Here is a 16955-nt window from a genome sequence, read left to right as displayed (position 1 = left end):
GGCACAGTGGTACTGGTACAGGGATTAAGAAAAAGCTCAGCAAAATAGATGACAGACGGGGCTTGGATGGGTGCTGGAGGAGGTGGGGCAGAGCCCTGGGAGGGGAGGGGCTTTGAGCAGGGCCTGGGGCTCCCCCTTCCCCACAGGTAAAAATAAAAAGGATCCTGTCATGGGCTGAATTTTGTCCCCCACAAATTCATATGTTAGAGTTCTAACCCGCAGTACCTCAGAATGTGGCTGGGTTTGGAGACAAGGTCTTTACCAAGGTAATTAACTTAAAATGAGGTACTTAGGATGGGCCCTAATCCAATCTAACTGGTGTCCTTGTAAGAAGAGATCAGGACATAGACACACAGAAGGAAGACCACGTGGAGACACAGGGAGAAGGTGGCCATCTGCACACCAAGGAGTGAGTCCTCAGAAGAAACCAACCCTCCAACACCTTGATCTCAGACTTCCAGCCTCCAGGACTGGGAGAAAATACACTTCTGTTGTTTAAGCCAAAGTCTGTGGGACTTTGTTACAGTAGCCCTGGCAAGTCAATATAGGTAGGTCCCTACCTTGAAACCATAAGCAAAATCAATTCCAGGTAGTTATGAGCTCAACTTTGAAAAGAAAAATGTAAAAGAGCTTGAGGACAATGTAAAGGAATGTCCTGAACTCAGAATAGAGAAGGATTTCTTAAGGCAAAGCAAAAGAAGTAATCATTAAAAATATTAAAACATGCAGATCATAAAAAACACATTAATGAAGACAAGCCACAAAGATGACAAGCATAACAGACAACAGATCAACACACGAGTTTTCAAAATAAAGCTCTAGTGGCTCACGCCTGTATTCCCAGCACTTTGGGAGGCTGAGGCAGGTGGATCACTTGAGGTCAGGAGTTTGAGAATAGCCTGGTCAACGTGGTGAAACCCCATCTCTATTAAAAATACAAAAATTAGCCAGGTGTGATGGTGTGCACCTGTAATCCCAGCTATTCAGGAAGCTATGGTACAAGAATTGCTTGAACCCAGGAGGCAGAGGTTGCAGTGAGCCAAGATGGTGCCACTGTACTCCAGCCTGGGGGACAGAGCGAGACTCCATCTCAAAAATAATAATAATAATAATAATAATAATAATAATAAATAAATAAATAGTTGTTTTAAAATAATAAAATAAAGCTCTACACAGCAATATGGAAAAAAACACTACCCCAAAAGAGAAACTGAGCCCACATCTCAGAGACAGGGAAATCAGGTGTGATGATCACTCTCACTAGTTAATATTCAGGAAAGCACAAATCAAGACCACAGTGAAATAGTTTTTTTAAACACATATTTGGATGGTAGCAGATACAAAACTGGACCATGCTAGGGAGAGACGATGGAGGACGGCAGGCACTCGCCCTCACCACTAGTGAGCGTCCAAGTTGGCGCAGCCACTTTGGAAAACAATGTTGCATTAGTTTGTAAAGCTCAACATTCAGGGGTCCTACAACCCAGCCCTCCCACTTCTGGGTAAATGCCCAAGGAACTTGCTTGTACACTGCTCCTGGACATGCAGACAGAAATGGCATCGTTGCTGTGGTGCTAGTGATAGGGACAAACTGGGCACCTCTCAAATGCCTGTTACCTGAGAATTGATCAGCAATGGTGGTTGTCCTACGGCCTTGTGGAGAAACCTACACAAACCTTACCAGTCTTTATACTGAATAAAAAAGCAAGCCCTACAAAATGTTACTGTGTGAGTGTGCATGTGCACGTGCACACACACACACACACACACACATGCACACAGGAATGGCAAACACACAATGCAGATTAGTAATTCCTTGTCAGGGGAGCAGGAAGTGACACGTGTAAATGACTACATCTTAGTTTCCTGGTTTTGGGGGTGGGTTTAGGGGGGCTGTTATACGTGAATAAATGCCTGGATGAATGGAGAAATGAACAAGGAAGCAAACCGACAAAGAAACACAAGGTAAAGGAGGTTGGGGGAGAAAGCTAAGAGAGAAAGGGCCGTAAAATGCGAGGAGAGAAGGAACCAGGACAAGTTTGGGTCAACTGTGAAACCAGGCACTTTCCAGATCTGCCCCTCGCCAGCTGTGTGACCCCAGGAAAGTAACCTAACCTCTCTGAACCGCAGTGTCCTCAGCTGTAAATGGGGCACCTCCCTTTCAGAATGACCCGCTGTGATCTGATGTTGGACAGTGTGAGGAGGGGAAAAAGCCCTCACAGGGCTATGGTGAGACTTTGTGAGAAAGAACAGGGCGGCCAGTGAGGCCCAGTGCAATGATGGGAACAGGGCCTCGGGCTCCCCTGGTGAGCCCCAGATTCACCACTGTGGGGGCAAGCAGGCCAGCCCACCCCAGCGCCCCCAGGGCCTCCACCCACCAAGAGCGGGGTGTTGCCGGGAACTCTGACCCCATCAATCAAGGTCTCCTCTTCCAGCAGGCGAAAGGTGCCCCATGCTGGCGGGTACAACCTCAGTGACTCTTTGAGGACCTAGAGAAGCCACAGGGGAGAAAACAAGAGAGGTCAGGAGAGGCCACAGATCATGCTGGCCGGTGGCATTCCCGGGACCCCTCTCTCTCCTGCCCACACAGCTGAACTTCACCCTGGTCTGGACCCCAGGCCGCTGGGACATCAGCCTAACTGCCACATGACAGATGAAGAAACTGAGGTCAGGAGAAGGGAGTTGTGCAAGACCACAGTGGCAGAGCTGGGACCAGGAATCAGGGCCACAGGCAGGAGAGAGTCGCGCTTCCAACAGAACCACCAAGACCCCCTGCTATGCAGGCTCTACCAGGGGAAGCTGAAGGCTCTGGAACCCCAGTCTAGCCGGAAGCGCAAATATAGCACTGTTTACTAAAGGGCCAGTTTCAAACCTAAGCTGAATATTGGGGTGGCCCGGGGAGCTCCTTGACTCTGAAGTCATTAGTCTGGGCAGCCTGGGCCTCAGGATACTTTAAATCTTCTGGGGGAGTCTCCTATGCAGCAAAGTTTGAGAACCACTGTCCTGAAAGGTCCAGGGAGGCAGCAGGCCTGATGTCATGAATCACCCACATCTGCCCAGAAGCTTCCCTCCTACTGCCCATACCTGGGACAGGTACTGCAGTCTCCCCAGGTCTTCGAAATCCAGGTGCCTCTTAGAACCAATGACCTCGTCCACCTCGGCCTGCAGCCTGTGGGGTAAGACAAAGGGAAGTCCATCTCCAAAGGGAGCCTTTCCCCACTTAGCTTTAAGAAGGGGGTGTTGGAAGGAAGCGTGAAGAGAGCTGCGTGGGGCTCCCCACCCACAAACACTGTTACTGTTATTTTTACGTTTCTGAGATGGAGTCTTACTCTGTCACCCAGGCTGGAGTGTCATGGTACGATCTTGGCTTACTGCAGCCCTTAAGCCCCCGGGTTTAAGAGAGTCTCCTACCTCAGCCTCCCAAGTAGCTGGGATTACAGGTGCCCACCACCATGTTCAGCTAATTTTTGTATTTATAGAACATATAGGGTTTCACCATGTTGGCCCAGCTGGTCTTGAACTCCTGACCTCAGGTGATCTGCCTGTCTAGGCCTCACAAAGTGGTGAGATTACAAGCATGAGCCACTGATCCCGGCCCAAACACTGTTAAGGAGATCCAGTGACTGACACATCCAAAACGGTCCCCGGGCCATTGGGAACCATGTTTCAGGCGCCTTAACACATTCACCTTTTGTGTCTGATGTTTGAAATCGGCTGTAGGAAATAAAACACAACACACAACAAGGCTTCTGCAAGGATGCCTACCACGGCCTGGTTTACAGCAGCCGAGAGCTAGAAACGGCGCAAACAGGACGAGGACACTGGCTGAACAAACTTAAGGATGTGCGCTGTTAACATAATATGCAGCTTGAAGAGTGGATCTGGGTGCAGTGGCTCAGCGCTTTGAGAGGCCGAGGCGGGCGGATCACTTGAGGCCAGGAGTTCAAGACCAGCCTAGCCAACTTGGTGAAACCCCATCTCTACTAAAAATACAAAAAAAAAAAAAAAAAAAAAAAAAAAAATCAGACAGGCGCGCAACTGTCGTCCCAGCTCCTCGGATGACTGAGGCAAAGAATCGCTTGAACCCAGGAGGCAGAGGTTGCAGTGAGCCAAGATCGCATCACTGCACTCCAGCCTGGCAACAGACAGAGACTCCGTCTCAAAAAAAAAAAAAAAAAAAAAAAGTGAATCTGGACCAAGTCATACTCATTAGGATGGCTCTTATCCAAACAAAGACAAAACAAAAGGTATTGTTGAGGATGTGGAGAAATCAGAAAGAACCCCTGTGCACTGTTGGTGCAGCCTTTATGGAAAATGGTATGGTGATTCCTCAAAAAATTAAAAATACGTTTACCCTATGATCCAGCAATCCCACTTCTGGGTATAAACCCCAAACAACTGAAAGCAGGGACTTGAAAAGATATTTGTATATACCTCCTCATAGCAGCATTATTTGAAATAGACAAAGGGTAGAAGCAACCCAGGTATCTATGGACAGATGAATGAAGAAAAATGGGAGACATGCTTACAATGGAATGTCAGTAAGTGCTAAAAAGGAAGGGAGTTCTGACAGGTACTGCAACGCAGATGAACTTGGAGGACATTATCCCAGTGAAATAAGCCAGGCACAAAAAAGACAAAATACTGTGTGAGTCCACTTACATAAGTCACCTAGAATAGACAAACGCATAGAGACAGAAAGGATGGTGGTTACCAGGGGTGGAGGAGTGGAAAATGGACAAAGTTTCAGTTTGGGAAGATGAAAAAGTTCTGGAGACAGAGGCCAGGAGCAGTGGCTCACGCCTGTAATCCTAGCACTTTGGGAGGCCAAGGTGGGTAGATCACTTCAGGCCAGGAGTTCAAGACTAGCCTGGCCAACATGACAAAACCCTATCTCTACTAAAAATACAAAAAAGAAAAAACGTTAGCCTGGTGTGACCAGGAGGCAGAGGTTGCAGTGAGCTGAGATTATACTCCAGCCTGGGCGACAAAGTAAGACTCTTTAAAAAAAAAAAAAAAAGTGGAGGGGGATGGCAGTGACATGTGAATGCCCTTAATGCCACCAAACTGTGCAGTTAAAAACAATGAAAATGTAAAATTTTATGTTATGTGTATTTTGCCACAATTTTTAAAAGAGTGGATTTGGGAAGAGGTTACAATCAGGTGGGCAATGCTGTGATAAAGCTCGTGGGGAATAAAAGCCAGCTGTACAATCAGATGACAAAAAAACACAGCAAAGCTACCCATGCATAGGTGAGGTGTGGTAGGTGGGGTGCCATGGGTGGCTTTATTATTATTATTATAATTTTTCTGTTTTTCCCAAAATTTTTATATGAAGTGCATGTTACCATTATACTTATTTTTAAAATCAAGAAAGATTTTATATTTTCACACAGTCTTTCACTTCTGCTCTTAAATGCTGCTAATGACTAATAATTGTAATTGAAGGCCTGACCCCACCTCCTCAGAGCTCCCACCGAGCCTGATGGTACGTTCAGAGAGATTTCACACTTGGTTCGTTCATTCCATGCAACCATCCTGGAGGGAGCCTGTTTGTATTTAAGGAACCCAGCAGCCTGGCCTGACTCAAATGCCACCTCCCCAGGGAAGCCCTCCTGCCATCAGAAGACAAGCACGCCCTCGGTACTTCAGCAGGGATTGTGCTCTATCCTCACTGCCAGGCCTTGGCCAGGCGCTGGGTACACTGTGGTGAGGGAAAAGGCCACGATCCCTGCCCTCCTGCTTCCTGTCTCGTAGCTGAAATAGACATGATGAAGGAGTCCCAGGGGAAAGACATTCATGAGTGGGGAGGAGGCTCAGAGGGGGAGCACGGGTGGCTCCTTCAGAGATCTGAGAAGCCCTTTCTAGAAGAGGAGTGGGAGGAGAGGTATGTTCTCAGGAGAAAAGCAGGTAGAGCATTTTCAGGAGAGGGAAAGCACATGCCAAGGCCCAGGGACAGAGGGAAGCAGGGCATGTGGGAGGGGACTCAACCATGTGAGGTGGGGGCAGGTGGCCCTCAGGAACAAGACATCACACAGACTTCTTTGGCAGCCCCAAGAGCAGCCCCCATACCTTGCCACAATCTCCGGCTGGCGAGACAGCTCCATCACCGTGAACGCCAAGTGGTTGGCAGAGGTCTCGTGACCTGCGGGAAGGGAGGGCAGTGGTTGCTCCATGTAGGGCCATGGGATGCAGGAAACAGTGTGTCTGCCTCTGTGCCAGCCAGTGCTGACCAGTATATGGCATTTGCCCCCAGGCATCTGGCTCTAAAAGTCCCTTCCTTGAACCATCCTCTGGGTCTCCCTTGGCCTGGAGAGGTGCTCACCTCCCTTTTAGAAAAGAAAAAGTGGAGGTGAAGAGGAATGGGTTTCTTTGGTCACATAGCAGAGAGTGGGGAGGGACACAATTCAAAGTCCTAAGACCTCTCCTTCCCATGTGCAGGGCGCACACAAAAGCCCCCCATGACCCTGAGGTTCTATGAGGGGGTCGGGGATGTTTCAGGAAGCTGTTGAGTTCTGGCAGGGTCTGGCCAAGGTGATGGAAATGACCCCTCCAAGCTGGCCTACGAGGGAATGGACTGGGTGGCATGAGTTTACTGTAAAGGTGTAGGGGCTATGGGAGGCAATCATGGCCCAGCCAAGGGGCTTGAGAGGCCCACCTGAATGCAGGAGAAGGGCTTGCACCTTACAGCAAGTCAGAGCTGGGAAGCAGGGCCCAGCTCCTGGGGTGTGGGGGTGCGCCAGTCACACAGCCAGCGGGGACCTCAGCCAGGGAATGGGGTGGAAGAACAGAGCAGCCCTGGCCCCGGCCCTGCATCTTGCGCTGTGACTATGTCAGGGCACTTCCCTCCTAGGCCTCAGTTTCCTCACAGGCAAAGGGAAAGATAGACGTAACCCACCCTGCCCTTGGCCAGTCCCCCATAGCATCTGGACACAGGGCTCAGGGCTAGGCTGGAGGGACTCTTTGGAAGGCTGGATGGAAGCCTGGAGAGCTCCTCGAGGCCCCCATTTTACAGATGAGGAGACTGAGGCTAGGTCATCCAGGAGCCTTATCCAGGACCTGGGTTCCCAGCTGCAGGGATGAGGACCAGCCATTGATCCTGTAAGTCCTTCCTATCCATTGCAGGGAATGGCGCCCCGCAGCCTTGCTTTAACACTGGCCACTTCTAATCTCATGAGGTATCTGCAAGTTCTTCTCCCATCTAAAGAGACTTCCTCCATGCCGTTCACCTGCAGACCTCTTCGTCCATCAGTACTTGTCTCTCTGTCCACCTCCGCCATTAGACTAGGAACTGTCCCTCATCTTGTTCACCTCCATCTTCCCAGTGCCTAGTGTCAACCATTTATTCATATATTTCTTTCTTTCTTTTTCTTTTTTTTTTTGAGACAGAGTTTTGCTCTTGTTGCCCAGGCTGGAGTGCAATGGCGCAATCTCAGCTTACCACAATTTCCGCCTCCTGGGTTCAAGTGATTCTCCTGCCTCAGCCTCCCCCATAGCTAGGATTACAGGCATGTGCCACCACACCCTGCTAATTTTTTGTATTTTTAGTAGAGACGGGGTTTCTCCATGTTAGTCAGGCTGGTCTCAAATTCCCGACTTCAGGTGATCCACCTGCCTCGGCTTCCCAAAGTGCTGGGATTACTGGCGCGAGCCACTGCGCCTGGCCTGTTTGTGTATTTCATTCAATCAATGTTCATGGAACCTACTGTGCTGGGCCCTGGGAGAACAGAGGTGAGCAAAACAGCCCAACCCCTGGCTCATCAACTGTGGTGGGGAACAGACCTCACTCAATTACCGCAAAGAAATAAACAGCTTAACACTATGAGACGGGTATGGGGCAGGAGCCCCAGGCCTGGGCCAGCTTCTAGCTGAGGGCTGAGGAGGACGAGGCATGTGAGGGCTCACTGATGGGTGAAGACTTTTCCAGGTGAAGAACCATGTTCAGGGAATATCTGATGAGCAAATGAATGAAGCTGCTTAGCATCTCCTTTTGTGCCAGTCTAAAGCAGGCCTCCCCACAAATTCTGAGTGAGGGGATGCCTGCATTCCTTCACACAGCGAAGCTCTCTGGAGCTGAAAGGCCAGCTTCACACATCCCCACAATTGCCAGCTGCATTACCAGGTCAGAGGCCCCCAAGACAACAAACGGAGGGGGCATCTGCTCCCTTCAGACCAGTCCCCTAGTCTTGCAGTGAGCTCTGCTCAGACAGCCCAAAAAAATCCCTCAGAGTTGGGTTTGCGGGATCTATGGTTCCCAGCATTTCTGCAGAGCTCTGGGCCCTTGGTCACCACTAAAGCTACAAACCCGCAATGAAGAAGGTGACGAAGTTGTCCAGCAGCCCCTCATCGTCCTGGGCCCCCTCTTCAGCTGAAAGACAAGGAGAGTCTCAGTTTCCAGCAAATCTTTGCTCCCTTTCCCCACGGTTCATAAAAGAATCAACTGTTTTTCTCCTCTTAAGCCAGAGTCAACGGTGATGAATCACCTGGGGGTCATCCCAGCCCACCCCGCCCTGCCCAGCCCGCAGAGGGGGGCCTCCAACCTTTGAGAATCTGTGTGAGGATGTCGGCAGGCACCTCCTCGCCCCTCTTCAGGGCCTCCCGGCGGCGCTGGACCCAGTCCCTGCCCACCTGGCGCAGGAAACGAATGCTCTCCCGGACCTCCCGGAGCTGCTTCCTCTTCCCTGGCAGGAACTAAACGAGAGTTTCAGCTCCAGATGGCCAAGTAAACGTGCATGTTCCCTCTCCCCTCTCCCCCGCCACCGCCAAAGGACTTTAGCGGCACTGACAAGCCAGGAGGTCGGAAGATTGTAAGAAATTCTAGAAAAAATGAAGCAGTCTGGGAGACTGGATCAAGATGGCAGACAGAGCCCAGGCCTCAGCCTCCCTTTCCTGCACCAGACCCGTAGCAGTGGTGGGCGGGATGGCTTAAAACGTGAAAAGGGACTACTGATGGGTGGGGGCAGCTAGGCTTGCATGAAGGAGGAAGTCCCGACCAGAGGGAAGTAGAGTACAATCGACTGTCAAAAAGACGGGGTGGCATGGGGTACAGGCTCAGGAGCTGAAGTCCCAGAGGCGGGAGGGACCCTCGAATAAAATCAGCTATCACCTTTCCCCTTTCTGCCTTCTTCATGCCTGGAACAAGGGGGTGATAGCTGTAGCTGCGGCAGCCATCTTTGAAAAAATCTATATATTTTAATGGATAGATAATTATATACACGTAGGGGGTGCATGTGATATTTTGATACATGAATACAATGTGCAATGATCAAATAGGCATATTTAGGATATTCATCACCTCAAACATTTATCATTTGTGTTGGAAACATTTCAAATTTTCTCCCTATTTTTGAAATATGCAATACCTTGCTGTTAGCTAGTCACCCACTGTGCTACTGACACTAAAACTATTCCTTCTATATAACTGTATGTTTATATCCGTTGACCAACTTCTCTTCATCCCCCCACGCACCCTTCCCAGCCTCTAGTAACCATCATTCTACTCTCTACCTCCGTGAGATCAACTTTTTTAGCTCCCGCCTATATGTGAGAACAGGCAATGTTTGTCTTTCTGGCCTTGCCTTATTTCACTTAACACAATGACCTCCAGTTCCATCCAGGCTGCTGCAAATGTCAGGATTTCATTCTTTTTTATGGGCAAATAGCATTCCATGTGAATACATACCAAATTTTCTTTTTGGGGTTTTACTCTTGTTGCCCAGGCTGAAATGCAGTGGAACGATCTCAGTTCACTGCAGTCTTTGCTTCCCTGGTTCAAATGATTCTCCTGCTTCAGCCTCCCGAGTAGCTGAGATTACAGGTGCCTGCCACCATGCCCGGCTAATGTTTTGTATTTTTGATAGAGATGAGGTTTCGCCATGTTGGCCAGGCTGGTCTTGAACTCCTGACCTCAGGTATCCATCTGCCTTGACCTCCCAAAGTGCTGGGATTACAGGCGTGAGCCACTGTGCCAGCTACACCACATCTTCTTTATCAGTTTATCTGTTGATGGACACTTCGGTCGATTCTCTATCTTGGCTATTGTGCAGGTGTCCCTTCGATATACTGATTTCTTTTTCTTTGGAAAGAAATCCAAGTAGTGGGATTGTGGTATCTTTGGTAGTTCTCTTTTTAGTTGAAGAAACCTCCATACTGTGTTCCATAATGGCTATACAAATTTGCATTCCTGCCAACAATGTATAAGAGTCCCATTTCTCTCTATCCTCACCAGCATTTGTTATTTTTTGCCTTTTTGATAATAGCCATTCTAACTGGGGCAAGATGACATCTCACTGTGGTTTTGGTTTGCATTTATCTGATGAGTAGTGATGCTGAACATTTTTTCACGTACCTCTTGGCCATTTGTCTCTTGAAAAATGTCTATTCAGATCCTTTGCCAACTTTTTAATGGGATTATTTGATTTTTTGTTGTTGGGTTGTTTGTGTTCCTTGTCAGATGAGTGGTTTGTAAATATTTTTTCCCATTTAGCAAGTTGTCTCTTCATTCTATCAATTGTTTCCTTTGCTGTGCAGACCATTTTTAGTTTAATATAGTCACATTTGTCTTTGTCTTTTTTTTTTTTTTTTTTTTTTGAGATGGAGTCTCACTCTGTCGCCCATGCTGGAGTGCAGTGGCGCTATCTCGGCTCACTGCAACTTCTGACTCCTGGGCTCAAGTGATTCTCCTGCCTCTTCCTCCCTAGTAGTTGGGACTACAGGCACCTGCCACCATGCCCAGTTAATTTTTGTATTTTTAGTAGACACAGGGTTTCACCATATTGGCTAGGCTGGTCTCAATCTCCTGACCTCAAGTGATCCACTTGCCTTGGCCTCCCAAAGTGCTGGGATTGCAGACATGACCCACTGTGCCTGGCCACATTTGTCTACTTTTGTTGCTGTTGCCTATGTTTTTGAAGTCTTAGCCATAAAATGTTTGTTCACACCAATGTCCTGGAGCATTTCCCTTAGTGTTTTCATAGATTCAGGTCTTATGTTTAAGTCTATTCATTTTAAGTTGATTTTTGTATATGGTGAGAGATAGGGGTCTGGTTTAATTCTTCTGCATTTAGATATCCAGTTTTCCCAGCACTGCCCTTTCCCCAGTGTATGCTCTTGGTGCCTTTGTTGAAAGTCTGTTGCCTGTAAATTCATCAATATATTTCTGGGTTCTCTATTCTGTTACATTGGTCTATGTCCGTTGTTTTTTTTTAAACCAATACCATGATGTTTTGGTTATTGCAGCTTTACAGTATATTTTGAAATCAGGTAATATGGTGCCTCCAGCTTTGTTCCTTTTGCTCAGAGTTGCTTTGCCTATTTGGGCCCTTTTTGTGGTTTGAAGCAAATTTTAGCATTGTTTCTCTATTTCTGTGAATGTCATTGGTATTTTGATAGAGATTGCATATGAGCATGGGATGTTTTTTCATTTGTTTGTGTCTTCTTCAATTTCTTTCATCAGTGTTTTATAGTTTTTATAGTTTTCCTTAGTAAGTCTTTCACCTCCTTGGTTAAATTTATTTTTAGGTATTTTATTTTCATATGTAGTGATTGTAAATGGAACTGCATTATTGGTTTCTTCTTCTATTAGTTCATTATTGGTGTATAGAATTGCTACTGATTTTTGTATGCTGATTTTTTTTACCCTACAACTTTACTGAATTCATTTATCAGTTCTAAGAGATTTTTGGTGGAGTCTTTAGGAATTTCTAAATATAAGATCATGTCTTCTGCAAAGAGGAACCATTTGACTTCTTTTCTAATCTGGATGCCTTTTATTTCTTTCTCTTGCCTGACTGATCTGGCTAGCACTTCTATTAATAGTGCTATGTTAAATAAGAATGATGAAAGTGGGCATCCTTATCTTGTTCCAGTACTTAAAGGAAAGACTTTTAGCTTTTCTACACTAAGTATAATGCTATCTGTGGGTGTATCATATATGACCTTTATTATGTTGAGCTATGTTCCTTCTATGCATAATTTGTTGAGTTTTTAATCATGAAGGGTGTTAAATTTTATCAAATGTTTTTCTGCATCTATTGAAATGATCATATGTTTTTTGTCCTTCATCCTGTTAATATGATGTATCACATTTATTGACTTGCATAGGTTGAAGCATTTGCATTCCTGGGATAAATCCTACTTAATCATGGCGAATCACCTTTGTGATGTGTTGTTGGATTAGGTTTGCTCGCTAGTATTTTGTTGAAGATTTTTGCATCTATGTTCATCAGGGAAGTTGGCGTGCAGTTTTCTTTTTTTATTGTGTCCTTGTCTGTTTGTGGTTTATCAGGGCAGTGCTGGCTTCATAGAATAAGTTAGGAAGAATTCCCTCTTCTTCGATTTTTTTGGGAATAGTTTGAGAAGAATTGGTGTTCTTCTTTATAGGTTTGGTAGAATTCAACAGTAAAGATATCTGGTCATGGGCTTTTCTTTGTTGGAAGACCTTTTATTAGTATTTCAATCTCATTACTTACCATTGATCTGATTAGGTTTTCTATTTCTTCCTTGTTCAATCATCTTGGGAGGTTGTATGTGTCCAGGAATTCCATTTCTTCTAAGTTTTTCAATTGTTAGTGTATAGTTGTTCATAAAAATCTGTAATGATCCTATGTACTTCTGTGGCATCCATTGTAATGTCTCTTTTTTAGTTTCTGCTTTTAGTTATATGGGACTTTTTTTTTTCTTGTTTAGTCTATATATTGGTTTATTGATTTTGTTTGTCTTTTCCCAAAATCGACCTTTCACTTCTTTGACTCTACGTACTTTTTTAGTCTCTACTTCGTTTAATTCTGCCCTGATATTATTTACTCCCTTCTACTAATTTTGGCTTTGATTTGTTCTTGCTTTTCTAATTCCTTGAGACATATCATTTGGTTGTTTATTTGAAATCTTCCTACTTTTGATGTAAGTGTTTACTGTTATAAGCAACTCTCTTAGCACTGCTTTTGCTGTATCCCATAGGTTTTGTTATGTTGTGTTCCCCTTTTCACTTGTTTCAAGAAAATTTTATTTCCTTCTTAATTTTTTCATTGACCTAATGGTCATTCAAGAGTATGTTGTTGAGTTTCCATGTATTTATACAGTTTCTGAAGTTTCTCTTGTTATTGATTTCTAGTTTTATTCCATTGTGGTCTGAAAAGATACTTGATATTATTTCAATTTCTTAAAATTTGTTGAAATTTGCTTTGTGGCCTAACATATGTTCTACCCTGGAGAATCTTTCATGTGCTAATGAGAAGAAATCCAATGTTTATGTGCTGATTTTCTGTCTAGATCATCTATCCAATGCTAAGAGTGGGGTGTTGAAGTCCCCAGCTATTATTGTATTAGAATCTATCTTTTCCTTTAGATCTTTGCTGTATATTTCTGGGTGTGCTGGTATTGGGTGCAAATATATTTAGAAGTATTTTATCTTCTTGCAGAATTGATTCCTTTATCATTATATAATGATCTTGTCTTTTTTTACAGTTGTTAAATTCTATTTTATTTGTTATAATTAAAGCTACTCCTGTTAGCTTTGGTTTCTGTTTGTGTGGAATATCTTTTTCCACTCCTTTACTTTCAGTCTATACGTTTCTTTACAGGTGAAGTGAGTTTTTTGTAGGCAGCATATAGTTGGGTAATTTTTTTATCCATTCAGCTAACCTATGTCTTTTGGGGAATTTTCTATAGGTGGATCTATAATGTTGGGTGGGTAGGGTGCTTTGGTTCTGATCAGGGATTGGCACAGTAATATAGCTTCTGTATAAGTTCTTCAGCTGTAATCAGTGTCAGAGGTATCTCCGAGTTTCTCAGTGGCTTAGACTGTCATCGTTAGTGGAGGCCAAGCTGAGGCTTTGCTGAGGATGGAGATGCCAGCCAGGCCAGTCCTTGAGCACAACTGGTGGCCAACAGTGGGTAGGATGGGCCTATTCTCAGCCCCTTGGATGGCATGTGTGGCATCCAGCAGTAGCAGGAGGGATAGGCCTGTCCTCAGATGTCCGCAGGATTGCACACAGGCACTACCAACATTAGGCAGGGCAGGCCAGTCCCCAGGCCTCCAGATGGCATGCTTGGGTGCAGGCAACAGTGGATAGGGGGCTGGGCAGGCCTCTCCTCAGGCCTTCTCAATGGCAGGCTCTGGTGGCAGAGTCATGGTAGACCATTCCTCAGATCCCTAGATGACACACGTGGGTGCCGGCAGTGGGTGGGGATGTCTGGTCCCTGGACAGCATGTGCAGGTGGTGGTGGCTGCAGCAGGTGGGGCAGATCGGTTCCCAGGCCCCATGTGGGCACAGGCAGAGGCAGGCAGGGTGTACCTTTTGCAGCAGCCATCTTATGACAATGAGGTGATGTGTTGAGGCAGTGGAATAGAAAGACAGAAGGATCCGGAAAATCTGACACTATGGAGCCATCATAGTCATCCTAGATTGCCTGCTTTGGGGATCATTTCACATGGAGAAAGATTAACTCCTAATTTACTTTAAGCCAATTTGATTTTAAGCCTTTGCTTTAGGCAACGCATGCAAATCCTGATTCAGAAGTCACTTCAGACATACCAGTACTCAAAACCCATTCTGAAAAAAAATCACTGAAGGAGGTGCTTCAGCAAATGGAGACAACAGCTCTGGTGGCTCGTCACCAGAGTGGGTGCTGAGGCAGTACCTTTGCCAGAGTGTTGCGGGATGCGGTGATTCCCTCCAGCATCAGTTTCACTGCCCGGGACAGAGGCTTCTGGGCACCCAGCAGCATACTGGTCTCCATCCCAAAAGCTGCCTGGGGGAGAGAGAAGGCAAGGTCATCCCTGGGAGACAGAAGGGCAGCAGATTCAGGGCAAGGCCTGGCATCATTCTGCTAGACACCTGGGCCCAGGGCTAGGGGTTTATATGCATCGTATCATCAGCTGCTTATGATGACCCATGATGATTTGATCCCCATGGGATACTGTGAGGATGGAGCTCATAGTAGCTGCTCCACAAACTTGGCTTTCTTCCTTGACAAGATGTATTTCCCCTGAAATGCAACCTTAAGTGTTCATTCTACACTAGCTTCACAGTGAAGTGAATGAATAGCAACCATGATAAAGGAATAGCAATGTGATAAAGAGGAATCCAGTCACTGTCCCCACACTCCAGTTGCCTGACCTGCCTTTATGTGGGGTTTGGGCTTACTGGGGCCACTACTGAGTCTACTGGGGTGAAAAGGCAAGACCTACCCAAGAGGGGGTGCAGAGAGAAGGCGGCCTTTGGGCTGAGAGTCACGCAGACCTGAGATCAAATCTTGCTTCTGCCACTGACCAGCTATAGGCCAGGCCCTACACCTGTTCATTGCTCGAGAATGAGTTAGTAGCCCAATCTCATACTATGTTCCTGTAATTACTCAAGGAGACAGAATGTGTAGAATATATGAAGCACAGAGAAGGAGTTGCTGGTACGTCAGAGGAACAGGAGGGAGGAGAAGAGAGAAGGAAAGAGAAGAGGGAGAGAAGAGGACCCTCTACCCCATGTGGCCCTCCTGGCCCCCATGCCCGACTATCACCCATCACCTTGGCCAGGATGTCCATGGCGGTGTAGGTCAGCATGTCCTGCATGGACACTGGGGTCTGCCCATCTGCCTTGGCTTCTAGAATCTCCACCAGCTGCTCAGCCTTCTCGTTGAATGTTTCCATTAAGCTAAGCAAGGAGCTGGAGAAACAGCACAGGCATCAACAGCCACTGGACAGCCCATTATGGTGGACTGCCATGCGCCCTCCCTCTCCACAGAGGGGATACTGTTAGAGTGAAGGTGGGTGTCCCTCCCAGCCTTTCTGGCCTCCCCTTGAGACCCAGATTGCAGGTTGGAGTTGCAGTAACTGAACTAAACGGGGTTTCACCATTCTCCACTCAGGATGGATGCTGGTCCTTGTTCTTGTCCTAACAGCTCCACAGGTCCTCTGTTGGTCACTGTGGCCCCTCAGCCCTGACCTCAAAGGGACATGACAGTTTAGAAACTATGGGCCCCCTAGAGTCCATGAGGGGCCTCCCTGCTTCCCCTCCTGCCCTCTGCTCACATTGCCTGCTCTCCTTACCTGCCCTGCCCTGGGCACCAGTTGCAGCATTTTGTTTTCCCACTTCATTGCCTGTCCTTGAGCAATCATGGTGTCCAACTCTATGTGGAAATGAGTCCTCAGATACGATTTGCACCCCAGAGCTCCCAACCCACAGGGCTCCCTCCCAGGCACAGAGCTTAGAAAGGGATATGGAAGAATGCACTCCAAACTCACAAAAATGGCAACTCCAAGGGAGCTGGAAGGAGGGGACTGCCACTTTGTACATTACATGTTTCTGAATTTTTGCTAAGAGAAAGTGCTGCTTTTATAATTTAAAAAAATGTTAATCTCTTTTTTTTTCTCTCTCTCTGGAGACAGAGTCTTGCTCTGTTGTGCATGCTGGAGTGCAGTTGTGCAATCTTGGCCCACTGCAACCTCCGCCTCCCAGGTTCAGGCAATTCTCCTGCCTCAGCCTCCCAAGTAGCTGGGATTACAGGCATGTGCCATCATGCCTTGCTGATTTTTGTATTTTTAGTAGAGATGGGGTTTCACCATGTTGGCCAGGCTGGTCTCGAACTCCTGACCTCATAATCCACCTGCCTCAGCCTTCCAAAGTGCTGGGATTACAGGTGTGAGCCACTGTACCTGGCCCTAGAAATGTTAATCTTTTAATGTTAATCTGAGTAAAGAGTACATGGGTATTCTTTGACCTATTCTTATTCTTGAAATGTATCTGAAAATTTGAATTATTTTCAAATTGAAGGTTTCTAAAAAGAGAAAATGGGGCCAGGGCCAGCGGCTCATGGCTCTAATCCCAACACTTCAAAAGGCGAGAGTAGGAGGATTGCTCATGGCCAGGAGTTTTAGACCAGCCTGGACAACACAGCAAGACCCTGTCTCTACAAAAAAAATAAAAATAAAAAATAGTTGGGCATGGTGGCACACTCCTATA

The 16955-nt window shown here is 46.5% G+C and overlaps 1 protein-coding gene across 2 annotated transcripts in view; it reads right to left on the bottom strand.

Annotated features, from left to right (window-relative positions):
* CYP46A1 (cytochrome P450 family 46 subfamily A member 1) overlaps positions 1–16955 on the bottom strand; it is a 41831-nt gene that overhangs the window by 2878 nt on the left and 21998 nt on the right. Inside the window, exons 6-12 of one of the 2 annotated variants that reach the window (XM_039469485.2) lie at positions 15521–15659; positions 14641–14751; positions 8541–8691; positions 8306–8368; positions 6073–6145; positions 3085–3169; positions 2409–2489 (exon numbers count right to left, since the gene is read on the bottom strand). In XM_039469485.2, the coding sequence (XP_039325419.1) occupies positions 2409–2489; positions 3085–3169; positions 6073–6145; positions 8306–8368; positions 8541–8691; positions 14641–14751; positions 15521–15659 (703 nt within the window). Of the gene's footprint in view, positions 1–2378; positions 2490–3084; positions 3170–6072; positions 6146–8305; positions 8369–8540; positions 8692–14640; positions 14752–15520; positions 15660–16955 lie in introns of both variants that reach the window. The other variant, XM_039469484.2, reaches the window with a different exon arrangement.

This window comes from Saimiri boliviensis, chromosome 2 (assembly GCF_048565385.1).
Source record: "Saimiri boliviensis isolate mSaiBol1 chromosome 2, mSaiBol1.pri, whole genome shotgun sequence".
Taxonomy (NCBI): Eukaryota; Metazoa; Chordata; class Mammalia; order Primates; family Cebidae; genus Saimiri; species Saimiri boliviensis.
Note: the sequence above shows the minus strand (reverse complement) of the source record. Positions and strands in the feature narration are given on the sequence as shown.